The sequence below is a fragment of the Morus notabilis genome, unplaced genomic scaffold (assembly GCF_000414095.1).
Source record: "Morus notabilis unplaced genomic scaffold, ASM41409v2 Scaffold46, whole genome shotgun sequence".
NCBI lineage: Eukaryota > Viridiplantae > Streptophyta > Magnoliopsida > Rosales > Moraceae > Morus > Morus notabilis.
This window is the reverse complement of record NW_010365505.1, coordinates 590,515-611,384: the sequence shown is the minus strand read 5'-3', so window position 1 is coordinate 611,384 and position 20,870 is coordinate 590,515. Positions and strand designations below refer to the sequence as shown.

Genomic DNA, 20,870 nt, shown 5'->3' with positions numbered 1-20,870 from the left:
GATATTGGCGCCACACAGGGATGAGAATCCCCTTAGAATGGCCGGCCATATAGGATAGAGGAAAAGAGGAGATTTGGTTTAAAATTCAAATAAGAGATAATTAACAAGCTTTATCTTAGAGATAGAGATTGGATTCCTTCTAGAAGTTTGACTTCTACTCTATAAATATTATTTTTGAGACAATTTTCAGATTGGTTTTTTGTCCTAATTTTAGAGGTAGCCGAAATTTCTCTATAGAAATTTTGGAAACAATTTTTCAGCCCTAAGAGTTAAGGCTGGCCGGAATTCTCAAGAGAGAAAGGAAGGAAAAATTTTTTTCTCCAAAAATTCCACATCGTGCATGCGTTGGTGTTTGTGAAAATTCGAGTGTTTATTGTAACCCGTTTTGTCTCATGTGTGCCCACACACAGGTCATCGTGGATTCTAGGAATTGACGTGGAAGACATTGGTTTTCTAAATACAAAGATTGGAGCAAGGACTGTTCGTGGTCAAAGAATTCAAGTTATCATCCGAGTCGGCTTCCAGGTATTTTTCCTGATTGAGTTCTTGATATATATAAGTTAATGGGATTAATTTATTCGTGCATAAATTAATATAATCTATAGAGTATCTCAAAAGTTTTATGAAAATTTTTGTTATACACGATCCGTCTCTTTCCCGCACCACCACGCTTCCGCAGCCGGATTCAATTCGGCGACCAACAAAAAGTCCGTAGGTCAAACAAATTAACGAGAAAGTTAGTTATAGTAAAAAAAATGATAACGCCTGTTGCGTAATTACCTTTTCATGTGACTGCATGAGAGAAGCTAACAGAGTAATTATTTGCTAAATTATTATTTACGTAATACGTGTTATTTATGTTAAAAATCTTAATTGTTTTATTAATTTTTATACTTTACATGACATTTTCCATCAAGAATTAACAAATAGGCAAAATTTGCAAGAAGTATTGAAATTTAAGAGAAAAAAAATTAAAACTAAAGTTCACGATATATTTTGTGACAAGCTCTGTTGTTTGGGGTATGAGCAACCACGTAATTTGCTATTTTTTTGAAGCATTTGTTTGCATGAAATTGATTTTAATATTCCCGGTAAGATAATCACTTAATTCTAACAATTTATCTTGCAATTATAACCTTTTAAAGAAAAATAGAAAAAGAATAATCTACAAAGCAATTATGAACCCTTTAAAAGAGTTAAAAAAGTGCTACAAAATTGTGTCTATTATTAGATTTTGAATCCCTGTATTATAACTCTTAACAGATTTATCAATCATTTTAATTTGTTATTATAAACTTTTTGTATTTAGTTCTCTATAAATTCATATTTGTTGATTAATGGCTCGAATTTTGTTTGCCAAGTACTATAAACTATAGCCCACGTAACGTCTTTAAATTTATGGCCGCGTTTATAATTGATATTAAAATAATTTTATTTTTTATAAAAAATAAAAATGAGATTATTTTTAAAATTATTTTAGAATTGATTTTAAAATTTCGTTTTGTTATTTTTTAAGAGATTATTTTGAATATAATAAAAAAATAAAATCATGTCTATTAATTAATATATTATAATATTATTGATATAAAAAAATAAAAATAATTTTTAACTGTTTTATAATTCATTCACAAAAATTATTCTCAATGTTTTTATTTTTATTTTTATTTTTAAAATATTTATTTAACAATTAATGTTTTATTTTTATTTTTATTTTTTACTTTGTGAAAACCGGTTTAAAAAACGAAAAATACCAAAACCAAAATATTCCTTTTTCTTAAAAAAAAAAAACGAAAAATATCCCCCTTCACCTCCAGAGCAGTCCTTATTCATCGAAGCCATTAAATTGCAGAAAATTTTCTAAAATAAGTTGTTCGAACTTCGAATTACCTCAATCGTCTCTTTAGCCCTTGTTCGCCTTAGAATCATCAAAATCCTTTCTTTTCTCCGTTTTGTACTCTTAATTTGTTCCAATTTTATTTCCCATTATAATTTAACCTTATTTATCTTCGCCATCATTCCCAGATATTTTTCTCTCTCCCTTTTTGCTTCACTTTTGAAGAATAAAATTAGCTGAATCTCATACGAAAATCGTCCTCATTTTTTTTCCGATAAACTCGAAAAAGGATGATCTTTTCAAGGATTGGCCGCTCCTTCTCGCGATCTTCCCGTTCCAGGGTAAGTTTCTGAATCGCTTTTTTTGTTTTTGTTTTTGGGTGATGTTTTGATTTCACTTTGTTCCATGGTGGTAGAATTTGTTGTATGGAGGTCGGAGACCGGCAACTCTGAATGAGAACGAAGGCTTTTTGCGAGTGCCAGGCGCTGATTCGTATCTGGGCGGTCGTGGCCATGGAGCCCTAGGGTTTCTGCGGGGTTATGTTGCTTCAATTGGAGCTTCGAAGTCTTCTGCTTCTCATTTTCATTACATTCTCGCTAACCCTCAATTTCGTAGGCTTTTCTCCAGTGAAGCCCCAAAGAAAAAGAGTAAGCTTTTGTTGTTTCTGCACCTAATGATATATCTATATATATATATATATACACATACATACATACATACATACATACATACATATATATATATATGTATGTATATATTATATGCTGCTTTCAGTGAGTGATTAATGAAATGTGCAATTGGCAGATTATGAGAACTTCTATCCCAAGGAAAAGAAGGAGATCCCAAAGGGGGACGAGCAGAAATCAGAGTCCAACTCCAAAGGTACTAGTCTTTTTGTTTTTTCAGTGGATACCCTTTTCGCCTTTGGATTAGAAATTTGGTTATGAGAATTGAAACACTTCTGACTCTGCTTAATTGAAATAAATGTAGAGCTATGGGATGAAAGTTGAGTGCTTTACTTATTTCAACATTATCTGAGCTAGAGTGCTCCTTAGTCCTTGGCATTTCCATTTTTCAGTATCGATTATTTTGAGGTGTACCTGATTTGTTTAGGTTGCTCTTTTTAGGATTACCCAGTTCATCTCGTGGGGCAGAATTAATCTGTTAGTGACCTTATAGTGACATTGTTTAATACTTTCAGATAGTGTTTGTTGAGAGTGGAGGGAATTTTCATTTAAAGGGGTTACTGCGTAAGAACTGTGCACGGGCTTATTTATTTATTTGTGTGTTGTGGATTGTGGATTGGTATCTGTCTCCTTCTTACACAGAAGTCTCTGCATACATGTAATGCATAATTACGTCAAAGAAAAGACCTTTGGTTTGGGTGGATATCAATGTTCGAGGGTTTCTATGGGATTTGAGTTGTTTGAGAGGCGAATCGTTGGGTGACGTTTCTTTTAGTGCTGGCCCCATGTAGGACTTAGCATTTAATTGTCTCTTCGATTATTTATGTTATCTAACCAAAGAAATGAAATTTTAAGAAATACCAAATATTGTTTTATGTTTCTTTTGTGCAAGCTTTGTTTTTGTATTAGTGCGCTAATTATAATGGGGAGAAGTTACCATTAAAGAAAATTTGTGTTTCAAGGGAATCTTTTTGCTGCATGAACATGTCTTTTCAACTCTCAATCTGATGCTTTCTCTTCCAGAATGAGCTAGTGGATTGCTAAGTGCATATCTTTTATGCAATCTGATCACTTGAATTTTATTCTTTTCAGATGACTCAAACACTGATGATCGTGGAAGTTTTCAGGAGGCTTTTATGAAGCAGTTCCAAAATTTGCTGACCCCTTTGTTAGTGATTGGACTATTCTTTTCCTCCTTTTCTTTTGGTCCTCGTGAACAGCAACAGGTATGGGCACTTTTTTGTTGCATTACTTTTGTGGAAGTTTGAATGATGTTATGGCATAATTCTTGTTTTTCGAGGTAAAGTGGAAACTGCAGTTATAATTTGTTTTGTTGGAATATTGACATTTACTGCACGTGTGCTTTCAAAATTTGTCCTTTGCAGATTAGTTTTCAAGAGTTCAAGAACAAGCTTCTGGAACCAGGTTTAGTGGACCGTATAGTTGTTTCCAATAAATCAGTTGCAAAAGTTTATGTAAGGGATTCCCCACGTGATCAAGCAAGTGATGTTGTTGTCCAAGGAACCATTAATGGTAGCCCTGTTCTTGGAAATCATGGACGATACAAATACTATTTCAATATTGGAAGTGTTGAATCCTTTGAGGAGAAGTTGGAGGAAGCCCAGGAAGCATTGGGGATAGACCCTCATGATTATGTTCCTGTTACATATGTTTCTGAAATGGTATGGTACCAAGAATTGATGAGATTAGCACCGACACTATTGCTTTTGGGGTCCACCGTTTACTTCGTACGAAGAATGCAAGGTGGACTAGGTGTTGGTGGTGGCGGTGGGAAGGGTGCTCGTGGAATATTCAACATAGGAAAAGCTCATGTCACAAAATTTGACAAAAATGCAAAAAATAAGGTCAGCCTTGTGTTTCTCCATCCATAATAGATGCAACAGGGTGTTTCATTGTCTTGTCTATCTTCATCTATGTTTTCTCCCCTTTTTTGTCTACAATCGAAATGCTGCTTTTCGGATTCCATTGCATCAAGTATTTCTGTAACTTTTAATATTCTACTTTTTCCAGGTCTATTTCAAAGATGTAGCTGGTTGTGACGAGGCAAAGCAAGAGATCATGGAGTTTGTGCACTTCCTCAAGAACCCAAAGAAATATGAGGAATTGGGAGCAAAAATTCCTAAAGGAGCTCTGTTGGTAGGCCCTCCTGGAACAGGAAAGACCCTTCTAGCAAAAGCTACTGCAGGAGAATCTGGTGTGCCATTTCTTTCCATATCTGGTTCGGATTTCATGGAGATGTTTGTTGGTGTTGGACCATCCAGGGTTAGGAACTTATTTCAGGAAGCAAGGCAGTGTGCTCCAAGTATAGTATTTATTGATGAGATTGATGCAATTGGCAGAGCAAGGGGACGGGGAGGCTTCTCTGGTGCCAATGATGAGCGTGAAAGTACGTTAAATCAGTTGTTGGTAGAAATGGATGGCTTTGGAACAACCTCTGGAGTGGTTGTGCTTGCTGGTACCAATAGACCCGATATCCTGGACAAAGCTCTTTTGAGACCTGGTCGATTTGATCGCCAAATTACAATTGACAAACCTGATATTAAAGGTCGCGATCAGATTTTCCAAATCTACCTGAAAAAGATAAAACTTGATCACAAGCCATCATATTACTCCCAAAGGCTCGCAGCTCTCACACCTGGATTTGCTGGAGCAGACATTGCAAATGTTTGTAATGAAGCTGCTCTGATTGCTGCGAGGAATGAGAGTGCTCAAGTCACGATGCAGCATTTCGAGGCAGCAATTGATAGGATTATTGGTGGTTTGGAGAAGAAGAACAAGGTACTTATTCTAATACCTTTTTGCGTGGCATGATGCGTAGGGTTTCCTTACATATATCAACTGTTGTTGCATTGGAAAGCTCTATGTGGGTACAACATCGTTTTTTTTGTTTTTTTTTTGTTTTTTAAATTTAATGATATTACTTTTTCAACTTTTAATTTTCATCAACTTGATTTTCTAGTTGAGTGGTTGATAGGAGGGGTGGATTTAGAGTACCGCATATCATTGAGTAACATCTGTGTCCGGTCTTATTTTTGCCCCCTACTTCTTAGAGTCTCTGCTGTGTATTTACTCTAGTTTACAATGTGTAGAGAGTTTGTAACGACTATTATTATATGTGGTGAAAAATTATTCGGGCTTTTGACTTCTTGTCTGGCACTGATTATAGGAGTCCCCAAATGTTGAGAGAGAGGATAAAACTTTCTTTGTAGTGCATTATGTATTATTTGCGAATGGAACTTCTAGCATGGTGGAAGCATCTTGATTTAGTCGAGAGTGTTAAAATTCTACCTTCTTTGTGATAATTATGCTCCCTTTTAACAAGCACGAAAATCTTTAACGTTCCTACTTGGTGAAGCAGGTTATAAGCAAGCTTGAACGCCGGACTGTTGCATACCATGAATCAGGTCATGCTGTTGTTGGTTGGTTCTTAGAACATTCGGAGCCCTTGCTGAAAGTGACAATTGTTCCTCGAGGCACGGCTGCACTTGGGTTTGCTCAGTACGTTCCTAATGAGAACCTTCTTATGACCAAGGAGCAACTTTTTGACATGACATGCATGACCCTTGGTGGTAGGGCTGCTGAACAGGTATGTATAGTGAAACTTCCTTGTTTACTTTATCTTGTGTGACAGAGGGTTATAGTTTAAAAAAATATAAAATGCTTATATATAAATTAGATAAACGGCAAAACTTTTATGTATCTCGAGTGATAAAGGGAAAATTTTTGGAAAATAGGTTATATTGGGGAAAATTTCTACCGGAGCACAGAACGACTTGGAGAAGGTGACCAAGATGACCTATGCTCAAGTAGCAGTGTATGGCTTTAGTGACAAAGTGGGTCTCTTGTCTTTCCCTCAAAGGGAAGACACCTTTGAGATGATCAAGCCCTACAGTAGCAAAACTGCTGCTATTATCGACAACGAAGTCCGTGAATGGGTGGGGAAAGCATACGAACGCACGGTCCAACTCATAGAGGAACATAAAGAACATGTGGCACAAATTGCAGAATTGTTGCTTGAGAAGGAAGTGCTTCACCAGGACGATCTGCTTAAAGTTTTGGGTGAGCGTCCATTTAAATCCGTTGAAGTAACAAACTATGATAGGTTCAAGCAAGGCTTCCAAGAGGAAGATGAGAAGCCTGTGGAGGTCCCTTTGAATGATGCATCCGAGGAAGAAGATGGGTCTTCACCTCTGGACCCCCAGGTCGTCCCAACTTGATCAATGGGGATATTTCTTTTTCTTTTTGTTTCGATTGTACATGAAATAAGTTTTATCACAGTTTTTTTTTTCCTCGGCCCTTTACTTATTTTTAGTCCAACTGATTTCCATATTTCTTGTCAGGACAAATTTTGTAATATTTTCTTCCAATCTCATAAATATCATCGCAACTTCGAAAAATAACTGAAATTGAAGTTCTGCTCAATGTGACATTTGAACTGAAAGACAGAAAAGTTCATGTTTCAAGGCTAGAGGCACTACTTTTTTTTTTCCTCATGTAAGTATATTTTCATATTTCGTTTGTTTTGTGATATTTGTGTGGTGGTATTTTTTGCTATTAGTTAGCTGGTTGTTAGAAAGACAATTTTAAAGAAATTTGACCTTCATATTAATGCAAGTATTCTAGAACATGTGAACCGCGTGGTTGTGGAATCCACTGCCCATCTATAGTCAAAGCTGTGATGCTGGTCCAGGGTTATATGAGGATCATATAAAATACCAACAATACATCTTTACTCGGATTAATTTATGGTGCCACCTAACACGTTTTAGAATAATTACAACAATAGTATATACACATTACGTTTGTGTCACGCCCCAAACATGAGTTAGTGACTTTGAGACTTGTTTAGAAATTAAACACGGATTAAGAAAGTAATTAAGTTAAAGTCAAAGTCAAAGATAGTACATATATAAGAATTTATAAAAACCGCAATTATAGTCAAATTAATTTCAAAAGTCAGCTTCTGATATCCACAAGGTTTCCACATTGTACATACATAAACAATACAAAAAAGTACGGTGTTGATATCAACCACAGTTTAATAAAATTATAAAGTTACAATCTATAATTTATACATGCCTTAATACACGTGGCAATGGGGAAGTAAATTACAACTTCACTTCTTGAGATCGGCTCACCTCACCGGTACTTACCACATACTCAGCACTACTTCTAGCGTCGTCTGGAAGGGGTTTACTACATTCAAAACAGAAGAAAAGTGAGTGAAAGACTCAGTAGGATATAATTTATAAAATTGAATAAATAATAGAAGTACAGGGTCCGAACATGTCATCCGGAACCAAACAACCTTTTTCTGAAAGGAAAATAGACTTAAATTTCCGGTTTCAGGCATTAACAAGTAATTTATAAGTTAGGATAAATTACTTACAACCATTGCAAGGCCAAACACCACCGTAGTGGCCCATACGGGTTTCGGGTCCTGCCCCCAAGGATACGATCTCCATATCCCAATCTCTAGGCCATCAGCGTTGTTACCATTTCTTAAAATATCTCATTTAAAGAAAATATCATATAAAACTCTTCTTTAAATTTCAATGATTTCAAATACGTTTTTATCTTTAAAACGTTTTCATAGGCCAAACACATTTAAAACAGGCTAACAATGATGTAGACAAGAACATCCTACCTCTTGGATATCAATTCCGTCTACGGATAACTTCACGTTGTCCAACCATCTATTTTTTGAAGCTCCACTTCCAATCGTGCTGCTAGCTTCGTCATAAAAAATAATGGTTTAGAGTTTAAACCTCACCTCTAAACAATCTTACTTAATTATGTATAATTGTATCATATTAGTGTGCCTTAACTCAAAATCAAAGTTCATAAACAATTTCTTAATTAAAATCGTGATTCTTTAAGAATCAGAATTCAATCAAGAGAAATGGAATAGAAGCAAGGATTAATGTGGCTAATCCACTTACTTTAAGTTCCCAAATGAAGTTAGGTTGGATCTCCAATGAATTTCAAGGTCAAAACATAATTTTTGGACACTTTTAGATCAAATTTAGTGTGCACCGGTCGACTGGTGCTAGAGGAGTGTAACTACACCGGTCGGGCGATGGAGTGGTGACCGGTTGACCGCCCTAGTTGTCCGGTGGGGAGCAGACTAGCCAAGAACAATGGTTGATCTGCGAGGAACAAGGCCAAAACCTGCAATTTCGAGTTCGATTTCAAGATATTTTCATGAGGATTTAACAAAATCAGGTTTCAATCATCAAATAAGGTTCAAAGAATCAAAACCCCCAAATTCTAACATGATTTCAACCAAAATCCATCAAAAATCAAGTTTAAACTAAAACCTCATCAATCTAAACCAAAATCAAGTTTATACTAAGGAAATCCAAGATTCATGAGTGAGTTTTCAAAGATTTTTACCTTAATCTTTGCTTTGATGTTGAAAAGTTCTTGAAAATCCTTTTTTTAGTTCAGATCCGGTTCAAAACTCCCTTAGAACGAGAGAGTAACATTTTGAAAGGAAGAGAAAAAGAGAGGGAACGAGAGAGAGAGAGGTCATGTGAGAGAGAGAGAGAAAGAGATCAACAAGGGAGAGAGAGAGAGGGATGAGAGGTCAGAGAGAGAGAGAGAGAGAGAGAGAGAGAGAGAGAGAGAGAGAGAGGAAAATAAAGAAATATAAAGAAAAAGGAAAAGATAATATTAAAAGATAGTTAAAAGAAAGGATGGAGGTATGTACTCCACGTACTTTCAGGGTGAAATTATAAATACTGAAAATAATTAAGAGTTTGATTAATTAATAAAATCAAATTAGGCACATTAATAATTCACAATTAGTATAATTAAACCTGTTTAATTTTTTAGGTCATAAAAGATGTGTGAACATGAAAGTTGCATATATATTTAATTGAAAATGTCTAAGAGAACATAGTAAACTTTAACTAATTACACCCTTGACTATTCATAAGGTGATTTTAAGAACTTAGGCGTCGTTTATTTCATCGATTTGAGTTTTGAGTTTAAGTTTCTATAGTTAAAAGCTTTCAGAAAATGTCACATCTAACTTTTTTTACTACAGTTGAAACTATAAGAAAATATAACATCTCAGCTCGAATTGAAAACTCGAATCTGCAAAGCGAACAAGACGCGTAATAGTTGTGGTTGTAAAAATCTAAACTACTGTTTGTTTCACTGGTTTAGCTCAGTTTAACTCAGTTCAAACAGTGAACACAGTTTAAACTCATGTTTGGTAAGCATGCAATTTAAATTATATTTCATGTTTAAACTGAATTAAATTCTCCAACTTAAAATTTAACTCGCCCCTGAAGTTCAATCGTTCAAATCATTTTTAAATAGTAAAAATGTGCAAACTCTCTCTATTTTTCACACCTGCCAAATACAAATTCGAATTTTATTCTGTATTCAGATTAAAATTTTAACTGCACATCCAAACACCAATTCGAACTACAATTTCAACCACATAGTTTGAATTTTTCTGTTCAAACAAAAAAATTTAATCAACAAAATTTAAACTAGCGAACCAAATGGGGACATATGTGAGATCTTAGGTTATTAATCACCAATAGGAAATTTGTGAGAATTTTGGGTTTCAAATATAGAAATGTGATGATGTGACGTGATAGGAATTTAATTCTGTTAATTGTTATAGTATTATTTTAATCAACTATCTAATTTATTACGACTGTCAGATCAAATATCTTAAAGTTAAAATAATAATACCCATCAATTAATAAATAATAAAATAACCATTAAAATTATATTCGTAAGTATAAATGTAAAAGTATTATTATATGAGTGTACAAGAACTGAAATGAATAGGCGTCATGTTACTTAACATGTTCAAGAACTTTTCAATGTGAAAACTGTCTTAACTAACATTTTTTTTATGGGGCTTAACTAACATATATTATTAATATTCATAGTTTGATATTAAGACCATTATGAATTTATATATAGACCATTTGAATTCCATCAAGTTTTGAAATTGTTATCCATTTGAAAAATGCATCAATCTTTTTCCAAAGCAATAAAATGTAACAATCATAAACGTCATTCATGATTGCAAAATATAATAATGGTGTTTTTTTATTTTCTTAATTTCAAGTTAGGAATTTCTTTAATAGAATTAGAAAAAATAAATCATCGGTAATTTTTTACTTTCAACTTTCAATTGTTAGATCTAAATAAAAACTACTTATTTCATATATATATATATATATATATTTTTTTTTAATCTGATATAATTTTAATCAAATTTAATAAATCAGAAAGAAACTCTACTAATGGAGAGATCCTGTCATAAAAACTTCCTTTAAGTTTTCCGTTTAGTATTTTCTTTAAAGTTTTCGTTTAGTATTTTATTTTTCTCCATCGTCTTCTTGAAGGATTAGTATACTTATCGATATTCTAAAGACAATCCGATCTAATTAAAGTGAGACTAGCAATAAAATTGAGCCTTGTTAGTTCATTAAAAAAAAAAAAAAAAAAAACCCCACAAGTATCATGCAACTTGAAATATTTGGATTTTTGTTAAGTCAAGTTTTACCCAATCTCGGTATTCAGATTTTTATCACTTCATGTGTTCTAAACACACCAAATATATCATTTTAATACATGATTAAAATCGTAGGGGATAATAGATGAATTAGTAATTATTAATAATTTTTCCATTCAAAAAAATTATTAATAGTTTTTTAGATATTTTTTATAGTTACTACTCTTTTTATATAATCCTGGTTTCACCGTTTGTCAGAATAACTTTAATCATGCTAGTTATTTAATGTATTTAGTTTTTTTTCTCTCCACTCAAACCATTAACTAAATAGTTAACTATTTTAGAGAATACTCTCCACACTAACTAAATATAGCTAGTATGAAGAGGCTATCTATTTCATTTTTTGTATTATTTTATTCTTCTAATCATAATAAATGCAAATGTTTTTTTTACTCAATAAAGTTATTTATATTTTAAATTGAATAAATATTAAAATGATCTATGTTTAATTAAAATAGAGAATATAGTTAGAGTGACTCATTAAAAAATTACTAGCTAAACTAGCTTTTTAGCCATTTTAACTATAATTTAACTAAAATTTAGAGAGCCTCTCATAAATGAACCAATTACCAAATATACCCTACCTACATCTACAACATGAAGGTCTCGTTACCGATTCAAGTTTAGAATTCGAGTTTTGCTACAGTAAAAAGTTCTCAGAAACAGTCACATTTAACTTTTTTGCTACAGTAAAAAACTCTCACGTAAAGTCACATCTAAACTCGAATTAAAAACTCGAATCAATGAGCTAAACAAGCCGAAGTTCATTTGATTTTTTGTGTTTCTTTTGGCTGAAGACACTGATTTTATGCTTGAAAATCAAGGGAAAAAAAGGATAGAGAAAATGTTACTTGTAGGGCGCGTTTAGAACTCGTTCTAAAATGATTTTGTTTTTTGTATGAAAATAAAAATGAAAGCGTTTTCAATCTCAGATAGAAATCATTTTTGAAAATGTGTTTGGTAGTTTTATCAAGAGATTATTTTCAGTATAAAAAACTCATTAATGTTTCTCTTTCTCTCTTTCTACTCGAGAGGGGAGAAAACGAAAATAAAAAATGACTAAAGTCATTTTTTTATTTTTCTCTCATTTTACACTAAATTAAAATTTTATTTTTATTTTTATTTTTTACTTTTATTGCACCAAATACCATTTTAAAAATGTTTACATTTTTTTTTAAAACTTGAAAAATAAAAATAGGATCAATTTCAAATTCGGATGTAAATTGTCAAGTTTTTGTCGGCAGTTAATTGTTCCTCATGTTTCCCCATTTCCCACACTGTGATCAAACTCATATGGCTTAGTTTGGTATTGATTTTGAACCAGTCAAAAGCACTTTTTTAATAAGTTTTGGGTTTATTTGTGTTTGGTAAAAAGAGTAAAAAGTGTTTGTGAAAGAATTTTTGAATTATGGGATGCTAAAATCAGAAGCAGCCTTTACGCTGCTTCTGATTCTAGATTGTGCGGCAATCTAATTTGCCTTTTAATGAAATTTTTGTTATGACCATATTACCCCTGCTGAATTAGAAAAATCTCAAACCAAATTTTTCCAGATTTTCGAAGAGTCTTTCTTCTTTCTCGAGTTCTCAGGTGTGCTCTCTCTCTCCCTCCATTTCTCCTATCTCTCTCTCTGTTGTCTCGGTCTCCTCTGTGCTCCTCAGGGTTTTAGGAGGCCCATGCGATTGAAGTTTTGGCAGAATCTCTCTCTCATTTCTCTGTCAAACAGGTCTGTGGTGGTTAGGGTTTTATGATCTCGTCGTGCGATTGTGGGATTGCCGGTTGGAGCTCTTCAAATCAAGACTATTGCCTCTGTAAGTACTCGATTGATCTTCGTTTGTCTCGATTGGTTATGTTTTCACGGAAATTTTTTGCTCTGGATTCGTTTCTCTCCATTTCGAAAGAGTTTTCCTGTGAAGTTTATTTGGTGTTTGCTTCGATTCTGGCTTAGTTTGGTAGTCTGTAAGTGCTTGTGGGCTATGTTTTTTCATGTTTAATCTGGGTGTTTTTGAGAAATGGTTTTCGAGAGAGATGGAAGGGAAGCCATGGAAAACAAGTTCTAGAAGGGAAAAACATACTCTTTTTTTTGCTATACATGGAAAAACAGATGCCTGGTATTTATATGATTAGGAATTGTAAATTCATTGGGTAATGCATAAATTTTGCATGAATATTGCATTTGCATCCATGCTTTCATTTCTTCGGAATTCTTTTTTGCAGTTAGTAGAAAACTATCTATTTAGAGAGCGATTCCTTTTTGCTGGTAGAATGCTAAGGTAGTTAGGTATGTTTGATTAAATTTTCATGAACTAAGACCATTGCAGCTCATTTTTATTAATCTACTAGATGTTTCTAAAATTTGGAAATGAACAGTTAATGGAGGTTTTGTATGGTGATTGCCTTTTGAAATGATTGAGAGTAGTCGGAAGAACGCTTCTGTTGGGGATGGGGGCAAAAAAGATGTGCTTTATTTTTTTTTCCCTTGGATTCTAGGCCTCTAGATTGAAATCGATGGAAATTTGCTCTCATGTGTATGTTGGCCATTGTTGAATATATGGACGACATGTATACTTACTAGCTATCTCACACTTATGTGCATATATATATTATTTTATTTTTAGATATATACGTGATATGTGATAGATAACAAAATATCCCATGTACACCCTCCTTTTGTAAGCTTATAAGCCAGTCTTAAAATATAAGAAAAGGCTAATTCTTATCCAAGGCAATCTATTACTTGCTTAGATTTACCATGGCCCAGTAATATTTGGCTGCCTCCTCCAAATGAGAAAGATAAAGATTATAACATCTGCCAGACTTTCAGTTAGCATTTCCCAAATGGAGGGTGCTATACCACAAGGTAAAGCAATATGGGACTCTGAGACTGTAGATCGTTTTTGTGATTTGTGCATCAAAGAGGCGGAAGATGGACACCGTCTCTCAAATGGATTTTCTAATCTTAAGTGCATTCAACGAGTTTAAAGTTAGATGTTCTTCATGTCATTAGATGTTAATCATGTCATTCTCTTACACAAACTGATTTGTTTATGTGCATGTAACTGAAGGCTTATGTCAAACAAGAATAAGGAAATCTTTTAGACCTTGTGGATCCTAGTCTTGGTTCAAACTACTCCAAAAATGAGGCTCTAATAATGCATAACCTGGCGCTCTTATGTACCAACCAGTCTCCCAGTCTTAGAACAACCATGTTTGCTGTGGTCAGTATGCTCGAAGGCAAAATCTCGGTCCAAGCACCAGTAGTCGATTGCAGCAAGGATGACCAGAATGCAACGTTCAAGGAATTTGAGATGCTGGCACTGGACAGCCAAACTGATTTCTCTTTATACTCCAACACAAGTCAACAATTAGGCAGTTCTACAGGTGGGCCGTGGGTGGATTCCTCTGTTTCTCTCCAAAGTAAGGATGATCATCTGAACACCTCCTCATCAAGAAATCTTCTTTAGAATCTTTGGTGATTTGAATTTAAAATGAAAGTTCTAATCGGTTTTGTCTACAATATTCCTCAGTAAAGTTGTTCTATATTATTATGACAACAGTTTATCGTATTTCAATAAACTTGAGAGAAAATTTACTCTGTTGCTCGCCTGTTCTTTTACTCTATTTTGGTGAAAACAAACTTGAGAGAAATTCTCTTCTGCATTGCTCATCTCTTCGAAGTTTTATTGAACGGATTTTTGGTGTTTTGAAGAAAAAATGGAAAATGTTGGGAGACATACTTAATTATTCATTTACGAAGCAAATCAAGTTTTACTATTACTAGAAATGGATGAAGTACGAGATTAAATTAATGAACACGACTTAATTCTTTTCATGCTTCTATCAGTTTTTGAACATGAAATGTACATTTTTGTTCAACAAATTGATTACTCATTAATGCTTTTTTTAGTTGTAATTATATTGTGAATGAAGAAATGAAAAAAAAAAAAAAATTAATTATTATAAATTTATTGTTAAAAAATTCAAAATCATAACATTATGTGTTTTTAAAGTTAAACAAGTATTTTTAAATACTAAAAATAATTATATATATTTAAGTTTCATATCATGTATATTTTGATTATTTTACATACCCATAATAATTCTACCTCAAAATTTACCAAACATTATTATACTAATTTTAAAATCAACACAGCTACTATAATTATAATTTACTAAACACTCAATTATTTTTTAAAATAATTACTTTTTTTAACATAATTAAAAATATATTTTTTAAAATTCACAATACTACCAAATTAAGCTATGAAAGACAAAAGAACGAAAGGGCTGCAAACGAACACCCGTTCATTTTCAATAGAAACCGATTCTTCTAGAAAAAAGTACTTTATTAAATGGACAGGACTTGGTGACGCTTCATTGATAAAATCGTGTCGACATTTAATACGAACACGTAATACTGGTCAAAAAGATGTGGCTCGCCTCCTACTCTTCAGCTTTTTCCTCCAATAAAAACCCGTCTCTCGCTCCTCTCTCTCTCTAAATGAACCGAAACATCGCCCTCTAAACGCTCTTTTTTCCTCTTCCGTTTTCTGCAAAGTTGGTAGTTTTGGATCTGGTACTCGTCGTTTTCAACGTTTTGGCCTTTTTCTTCTCTTCTTTCTAGAAATTTCTCACTTTTTTTCTTGTGTGCGATCACTAATGCCGGTAAAATGTGATGCTTGAAATTTGAAGAAAAGTAGTCTTTTTTAACGCTACTGATATACGAACCATTGTTGTTTGTTTTTGGGAAGAGGGAGATTGGTGTTTGAGTTTAAAAAATGTATGGCTTTTTGACGCTTTCAGTCTTGATCTGTTGATGAAATTATGGTTTTGGGCTTCTCAAGACTTAAATCATGTATTTTTATAGGGTTTCTGATATTTAGATTTTTTTTTTTTTTTGTAGAATTTTGATATTTAGAAATTTTTCTGTTTTTAATCTTGCTGTAAGAACATGCTATTTCTCAGTTTTTCTGTCGCTATATGTGTAAAGTTGTTGTTGTTATTGTTTTTTTTTATTTTTTATTTTTTATTAATGAAAGGTTGTGTGTGTAAAGTTGTCACTTCGTGTTAACCATGTCTCTCCAATTCCATCGTTGCATTATTATTATTATATCAGGATGTTAAAGTCTTATTTCACTTATGCAGGAATTTATGCTGTAGTGCATTTTGATTATTGTGGATTGCATTTGTTTTATGCTTATTTTCTTTTCTTTTTCTATTTTTTTGTAGTTTGAACTCTAAAGCAAAGCAGTACATATCAGAAATGGAAAACAAGGATCAATATCGGCAAGATTCGCAATCCAAATACGAATGTCTTCTATTTGGTAAGCCTTTAGTTGTTCATATATTCTCTCTTTTTCTAATAAAATAATTTGGTTAAAGTTCTATGTATTTTTTTTTTCCTTTTTCTGTCTGGGATTTGGTTCTCCTTGAAAAGGAATATAATCTATTCTATTATGTAAATCCCAGATTTGGATGACACTCTCTATCCTCTGGCCTCTGGTCTTTCAGCACAAGTCACCAGGAATATTCAAGGTGATTATGCTTCACAGTTAGTTATCCTTTTAAAATGACGTTTTAACTGTTAAAATAGCTTGAATTGAAATCTTATTTTTTGTCATTACTGTAGAATATATGCTTCAAAAGCTAGGAATAGAGGAGAGTAAAGTCCCTGAACTTTGTATTTCCTTGTACAAGGACTATGGTACCACCATGGCTGGTCTTAAGGTGAGTCCATTGAACCTTTTCGATTTAGTATTGCCAAGAAAACACAAGCTAGAGAAGGGCCTGTTTTCAGTCCTCCTTCGTAAGGACAGATCCTATACTTAACATGTCGATATAAGGGTTGTGACGATATTTATTATGTATAACAATAGCGTTAGAAAGATGTATAAACAAGTTTGGCTTAGATTATTGTTCTTCTTTCCAGGCTATTGGCTATGACTTTGATTATGATGACTTCCACAGGTATATAAATCCCCAATCACTTTGATTTTCTAATGCCTATATACATATATACATATATGTATATATATTTGTAGGAGTATGCCTATATCTTTCTAAACCTTGCAGTTTCGTCCACGGAAGACTGCCTTACAATCTGCTAAAACCTGACCCTGTTCTGAGGAGTCTTTTGCTTAGCCTGCCTATTCGGAAAGTTGTAAGTTATTTTTCATCTTTTAACATGAACTATGAAATGTATGGTTGCTTAATGGGATGGGATTGTTTAACTAACTACTTTTTTGCTTTCTTCTTAATGTGATGTTTTGGTAATTTTCTGTAGGTTTTTACCAATGGGGATAAGGCTCATGGAGCTAGAGCGCTTAGCAGGCTAGGATTAGAGGATTGCTTTCAGGAAGTTATGAGCTTTGAGACTCTGAACCCCACTACTAATGAAAATATACCTGTAAATACTAATCCAAGCACTAGGATTCTTGACGCTGATGAATATCTGAAGCAACCGAATACGGATCTGGTACTCCCAAAGACTCCAGTTGTTTGCAAACCATTTGAAGATGCATTTCAAAAAGTTTTCGAGATATCGAAAATGAACCCTCAACGAACGGTAAGATCATTAGTCCTCTTACCAGGAAATTGTGTCTGGCAGGTTACTCTATTAAAAATGTGTAGCTGTTGTTTTGGCCATTTGTCTGATTGTTACATTTGCTGTTTTGCTTTGTTATTGGATTTTAATGATTTTTACCATCTTAAACTGATCCGGGCGCCTTTTTTTTTTTTCCCAGTTATTCTTTGATGACAGCATCCGTAATCTACAGACGGGGAAAAGGTTGGGGCTCACCACTGTGTTGGTAAGTTACTGCCATTTACTTTCTGGATCGAGATATCTTGCACTATGAGTTGACATGCTCTTGGGATATTATTCTCATCAATGTCTTATAAAATGGTTTTAGGTGGGCTCTTCTCACCGGATAAGCGGTGTAGATTATGCACTAGAGAGCATCCATAACATCAAGGAGGCATTGCCAGAGCTATGGGAAGCTGAAGAGAAGTCCACAAGTGTTAGATATTCCAGGAAAATCGCAATTGAGACATATGTACAAGCTTAGTTTCTTCTTAATGTGGATAAAAATATCAGGATATCCGAGCAGGCACTTGTATTCCCAGTCTTTAATGCTCGGTACTCCTAATTTGATGACGAATAAAATGTGTTAAACATTATCCCAGTTTTATGTCAGGTGTTCACTACCACCTTTGAAATTCTATCGTTTGACCAAATTCTTGCTTGGAATCTAATACTTTGCATGCTCTTGATTAAAATAATAAATAATGATAATACTTAGCATGCTTTTAATTAAAATAATAATAGTACTTTGCATGCTTTTAATTAAAATAATAATAATACTTTGCATGCTTAATGACCAAGGATTGTATAGGAATATATCAGCTGAGGCATGGCTTCAACTTGTGCCAAGAAAGTACGGCCTTTTCTGAATAGATGATAAATGTGAGCATGTAATTTGAAATTTGTGATGCCGTGTTGAATGCCTGTTGATCATCACCAAAGGTAGGTTTTTGTTAGGATTCTATGTAGTTTTTCTGGAAATTGATACAAATTGGAATGAATTTTAACGAAAATGGAATAAATGTACCAGGAAATGGATATGGTTACTTTATTGATGAAGAAAACGAAAATACAAGATAAGAGGAGAATTCAAGGACCATCAAGCCTCCAGAAATAGTTGAAACCAATGCAGAAATCTCGATCCCTTTCCCTCCCAGAGTTAGGCTATTTATTCTTCTAGCTAGTAACTAACTCCTTACCCTTTCTAACTGAACGTGACCCCCTGACCCTACCCAATCACCCAAAACCGAATATCCCAACTGAATTACTCATCCCAACGCTAATTGTTACCCTAAATTACCAGCCTATCCTTGCTTGTCTTTCTTCCCTCGGACAACCTTGTCCCCCAAGATTGAAATCGGGAAATTGGTCCCTCATTACTGCAACCGGTTCCCAGGTGGCATTCGAAGAGGGCAAACCGTCTCATTGCACCAAGACTTCAGCCACGCGATAACCCCCCTATGATGATGGTGCGCGAATCCAAGATGGTGGCTAGCTGGACGAGGAGCTCGAGGTCGCCGATCAACTGAGCAGGGAAGGGTTGACCCTTGTATTGCTGACCTTTAAAGGGCTTTAGATGGGACACATGGAAGATGGAATGTATCTTGGCAAAAATGGGCAAGTCAAGACAATACACGACCGAACCAATTTTCTCCAAAACTGCGAAGGGTCCATAAAAGCGCGGACTAAGTTTTTCATTAACTTTCCGAGCTAGGGACTTCATAAAATAGGGTCGAAGCCGCAACAAAACTAGATCACCAGTAGAAAATGCAACCTCCCGACGGTGCCTGTCGACGAACGTCTTCATATGTTGCTGCGCTAACCGAAGGTGCTCCTTGAGTGCGTCCAACACCTGATTGCGTTCTTTTAACTGGGCTGCGACCTCGTGGACAGCGGTCGAGTTGTCCTGGAAGCGATAGAGGGTGGGAGGGTCCTTACTATACATAGCTCGAAAAGGGGAACATTTTATAGATGCGTTATAAGAAGTATTAAACCACTACTCAGCCCATGACAAAAAGGACAGCCATAGGCGTGGTTTGTCGGAAGCAAAACAATGAAGGACCGTCTCTAAGCAACGATTAGTGACCTCCGATTGTCCGTCTGTTTGTGGGTGGTAGGCGGTACTGGGCTGGAGCTTAGTCCCTTGTAGCTTGAATAATTCCTGGCAAAACAAGCTCATGAAGATCGAATCGCGGTCACTCACAATCGATCGGGGAAAACCATGTAAACGGACTATCTCACGCACAAACAAGGATGCCACGTGCTTAGCCGAGTATGGATGAGCCAAGGGGCAGAAATGCGCGTATTTGGAGAGTCTGTCCACCACCACCAGAACAATATCCATTCCTTGTGACTTAGGAAGTCCGCCGATGAAATCCATAGTTATGTCCTCCCAAATTTGCTGGGGTATAGGTAACGGTTGCAATAAACCTGCTGGTGATAATGCTTCCGACTTGGCTTGTTGACATTTTTCACAACTAGATACATGGTCCTTGACGGACTGTTTCTGTTGGTAGCCCGAATCGAATCCGGATGCGGAAGCGTGGTGGTGTGGGGAAGAGGCGGATCGTGTATAACAAAAATTTTCATAAAACTTTTGAGATACTCTATAGATTATATTAATTTATGCACGAATAAATTAATCTCATTAACTTATATATATCAAGAACTCAATCAGGAAAAATACCTGGAAGCCGACTCGGATGATAACTTGAGTTCTTTGACCACGAACAGTCCTTGCTCCAATCTTTGTGTTTAGAAAACCAATGTCTTCCACGTCAATTCTTAGAATCCACGAAGACGTGTGTGTGGGCACACATGAGACAAAACGGGTTACAATAAACACTTAAATTTCCACAAACACCATCGCATGCACGATGTGGAATTTTTGGAGAAAAAAATTTTCCTTCCTTTTTTTCTTGAGAATTTCGGCTAGCCTTAACTCTTAGGGCTGAAAAATTGTTTCCAAAATTTCTATAGAGAAATTTCGGCTACCTCTAAAATTAGGGCAAAAAACCATTCTGAAAATTGTCTCAAAAATAGTATTTATAAAGTAGAAGTCAAACTTCTAGAAAGAATCCAATCTCTATCTCCAATTTGAATTTCGAACCAAAATTCTCCTCTATCCCTTATCCCTTGTGGCCGGCCATGCTAGGGATTCCCATCCCTGTGTGTGGCGCCAATACTGGATAGGGAAGGAA

At 34.6% G+C, this 20,870-nt stretch overlaps 2 protein-coding genes across 3 annotated transcripts; both read left to right on the top strand.

Moving 5' to 3' along the window:
- The first annotated feature begins 1,797 nt into the window (after nt 1-1,797).
- On the top strand, nt 1,798-7,004 carry LOC21407978 (ATP-dependent zinc metalloprotease FTSH 10, mitochondrial). The gene is made up of 8 exons (XM_010108212.2): nt 1,798-2,175; nt 2,250-2,481; nt 2,639-2,716; nt 3,613-3,746; nt 3,906-4,385; nt 4,552-5,319; nt 5,900-6,127; nt 6,276-7,004. The coding sequence occupies exons 1-8, from the start codon at nt 2,125-2,127 to the stop codon at nt 6,756-6,758; spliced, it is 2,454 nt and encodes an 817-aa protein (XP_010106514.1). The 5' UTR covers nt 1,798-2,124; the 3' UTR covers nt 6,759-7,004.
- Nucleotides 7,005-15,565: 8,561 nt separating this feature from the next.
- On the top strand, nt 15,566-18,308 carry LOC21407975. Of its 2 annotated transcripts, none has more exons than XM_010108209.2 (9): nt 15,566-15,663; nt 16,317-16,411; nt 16,557-16,622; nt 16,717-16,814; nt 17,017-17,054; nt 17,160-17,247; nt 17,371-17,652; nt 17,831-17,896; nt 17,999-18,308. In XM_010108209.2, the coding sequence occupies exons 2-9, from the start codon at nt 16,351-16,353 to the stop codon at nt 18,152-18,154; spliced, it is 855 nt and encodes a 284-aa protein (XP_010106511.1). In that variant the 5' UTR covers nt 15,566-15,663; nt 16,317-16,350; the 3' UTR covers nt 18,155-18,308. The 2 variants fall into 2 exon arrangements, with proteins under 2 accessions (XP_010106511.1, XP_024028097.1); XM_024172329.1 differs by lacking the exon at nt 15,566-15,663 and adding an exon at nt 15,692-15,867.
- Nucleotides 18,309-20,870: the final 2,562 nt, after the last annotated feature.

What these genes read in the sequence shown, in the direction of transcription:
- LOC21407978 (XM_010108212.2), top strand. Translation starts at nt 2,125, where the DNA reads ATGATCTTTTCAAGGATTGGCCGCTCCTTCTCGCGATCTTCCCGTTCC. An exon ending in TGAAGCCCCAAAGAAAAAGA is followed by an intron (nt 2,482 to 2,638) that starts GTAAGCTTTTGT and finishes TGCAATTGGCAG; the next exon opens with ATTATGAGAACTTCTATCCC. An exon ending in GTCCTCGTGAACAGCAACAG is followed by an intron (nt 3,747 to 3,905) that starts GTATGGGCACTT and finishes TGTCCTTTGCAG; the next exon opens with ATTAGTTTTCAAGAGTTCAA.
- LOC21407975 (XM_010108209.2), top strand. Translation starts at nt 16,351, where the DNA reads ATGGAAAACAAGGATCAATATCGGCAAGATTCGCAATCCAAATACGAA. An exon ending in AGTCACCAGGAATATTCAAG is followed by an intron (nt 16,623 to 16,716) that starts GTGATTATGCTT and finishes TCATTACTGTAG; the next exon opens with AATATATGCTTCAAAAGCTA. An exon ending in AAATGAACCCTCAACGAACG is followed by an intron (nt 17,653 to 17,830) that starts GTAAGATCATTA and finishes TTTTTTTCCCAG; the next exon opens with TTATTCTTTGATGACAGCAT.